Source organism: Nicotiana attenuata, unplaced genomic scaffold (assembly GCF_001879085.1).
Source record: "Nicotiana attenuata strain UT unplaced genomic scaffold, NIATTr2, whole genome shotgun sequence".
Taxonomy (NCBI): Eukaryota; Viridiplantae; Streptophyta; class Magnoliopsida; order Solanales; family Solanaceae; genus Nicotiana; species Nicotiana attenuata.
In genome coordinates this window covers 4,334-7,018 of record NW_017685148.1, presented here as the reverse complement: position 1 = coordinate 7,018, position 2,685 = coordinate 4,334, and the positions used below count along the sequence as shown (strand labels likewise).

Below are 2,685 nucleotides of genomic sequence, written 5' to 3'. Positions count from 1 at the left end.
GACCCTTACTTCCCTGCAAGAACCCCACAACATTATTATCCTCATCAGGATGTGGCCTATGCTATGGCCCCTCAGCCGTACGCAGTAATGAATGCCCAGCCATACGCCAGGCCACAACAACAATTCAACCAAAACCGAGCTCTATTTCCTAGAAATCAACCTCCTCGCCAAGCCCAGTACAATCCCCAACCACTACAAAATAACTTCCCCTACAATGCCCGTGACCGGGAGCCACCCAGGATAGCAAACTTCACGCCTATTAGTGAGTCATATTCTAGCCTTTTCCCTAAACTTGTCCAGATGGGTTTGTTGCAACCCATACCCCAAACCAGGCAGAACCCAGAGTCGCCTTCTTACGGAACCGATGCTCGATGTGCCTATCATTCTGGGGCAGAAGGACATGATACTAAAGATTGTTGGACTCTGAAAAGAGCTATTGAAAACCTCATAGAACAAAAACGAATAGTGCTGAAGGATGAGGAAGTTCCTAATGTGACCAACAAACCATTGCCGGCTCACAGCAACAGGCCGGTCATTGGAAAGATTTGCGAGGAAAAGGAGTTTGATCCTGCTTTGAAAGCCATTATTGCAATCAGTGATGCCGAAAAGAAGCCAAAAGCCACTGCAAAACAAGACAAGGGGGAGAAGAAGAGTAAACCCACCCCTAAAAATATAGAAAAGACAACAGGAACCAAAACTGGGGCAGTACCCTCAAAAGATGCCATTCTTTATGTTCCCCGGGGTCACAAGAAAGAACAAATGTCATTGAGCCCTCCAAGAAGGTTTGAGATGAACAGGGGATCTAAGATGTACGTGCCTAAAGAGACCTATGTGGTATGGGGCCAGTAATTTTACCAAGGCGGAATGAGCCCGTGGTTATTGGCCGCGCACCGTAGAGGCCCATGACAGACCCTACCGCCGTTCCCTGGACTTACAACAAGGCGGTAGTAATCTACAAGGGAAAAGAGGTTTTGGGAGAAGCAAATGAAACTAACCCAGCTGAGAAATACTTTAATGTGGGAGAAGTAAACAATGCCAAGCAGAAACGCTTTCCGATCAAGGAACCAATTAGTGCCGAAGAAGCAGAAGAGTTCTTCCGAAAAATGAAAACTGCAGACTACGAGATAATTGACCAACTCCGAAAGTCTCCTGCTCAGGTTTCTTTATTGTCTCTACTAATGAATTCAACTGAACATCAGAATGTGTTGATAAAAACCCTCAACGAAGCTTATGTGCCGATTGAGACCACTGTTGAACAACTGGAGAGGATGGCAGAAAGATTCTTCGCAGTCAATCAAATTTCCTTTAGCAAGAATGATTTGCCCCCGGAAGGGGCCTCCCACAACAAATCCCTCCATCTGACAGTTAAATGCGAGGGGTATTATGTGAAAAGAGTCATGCTGGATGGTGGCTACGGAGTTGATATCTGCCCTCTCTCAACTCTGCAAAGAATGGAGATCGGGACTGAGAGAATCAAGCCCAACAATGTCTGTGTGCGTGCCCTTGATGGTATCAAAAGAGATACCATAGGTGAGATCGATTTGATTCTGACTATTGGACCTGTGGATTTTGAGGTGACCTTTCAGGTCCTAGACATGGATACTTCTTATAATTTCCTCTTGGGAAGGCCTTGGATTCACGTAGCAGGGGCTGTACCTTCTACCCTACACCAGATGGTGAAATTTGAATATGAAGATCAGGAGATTGTAGTTCATGGAGAAGATGAGCAGTTAATTTACCGGGACCCATCAGTCCCATGTCTCGAAGTGAGGGAAGGTAGTGAGCATATAGTTTATCAAGCTTTTGAGGTGGTGGTCGCAGATCAATATGAGGAAGGAAACCCTTGTCCTCAACCTCTTCTATCAAATGCATCCATCATGGTCGCTGCTGAAATGATCAAACATGGTTATAAGCCTGGGAAGGGACTCGGGGCATCACTACAAGGTATCACGGAACCTATCACCCTACCTGCCACCAAGAAGTTCTTCGGTGTGGGTTTTCGCACCACAGAAGCTGATGTGACATGGGCAAATAAATGAAAGAGCGATGTTTGGGTGTTACCTCAGCCAATTCCACATCTCTACAGAACATTTGTCAGGCCCAAGTACAATGAAGAAGAAGAAGATGAGGCCTTCACGGCCGAGGAAATTGAGGACATATGTGGATCCATGAGGCAAATGCTATATGAAACCCACATGATTCAGCCGGGAGAAGGCTCGAGCACCCCTGAGGTGCTATACATGGGGCCCAATGCCAAGTTGCAAAACTGGAAGGCTACTCCGTTCCCAATCAGGCAAGAATCCCGGTAGTCCAGTCCTGCCACCTTTTCTGCATCACGAGTTATTTCAGGGTGTAACTCGGATGTTTTTTTTCAGTTTCCTGTCATTTAATTCCAATGTAAACCCCGTTATCTTCAAAATTCAATGAAATGAAATCAATATTTCATCATCCATCTCTCTTTATTCTTTCTGATTTTTGATATTTTTTCTTATTTCTTCTTTCAGTTCTAATAATGTGGCTTTAAATAACATGACATGCTTGCGAACTTCATGCCCAGATCCAAATACGCTATCTAATTATGAAATAATGAATCAAGAACTGGAATATGATGAAGAGGAGGCTTTTAGGGAAATAAATCGAGAATTGGAACAATTTGAGAATAAACCTAAGCCGAACTTAAATGAA

General features: G+C 44.5%; 1 protein-coding gene across 1 annotated transcript; it reads left to right on the top strand.

The window, feature by feature from the left end:
* The first annotated feature begins 63 nt into the window (after positions 1–63).
* On the top strand, positions 64–2,039 carry LOC109222138. The gene is made up of 2 exons (XM_019386535.1): positions 64–705; positions 897–2,039. The coding sequence occupies exons 1-2, from the start codon at positions 64–66 to the stop codon at positions 2,037–2,039; spliced, it is 1,785 nt and encodes a 594-aa protein (XP_019242080.1).
* The last annotated feature ends 646 nt before the right edge of the window (positions 2,040–2,685 follow it).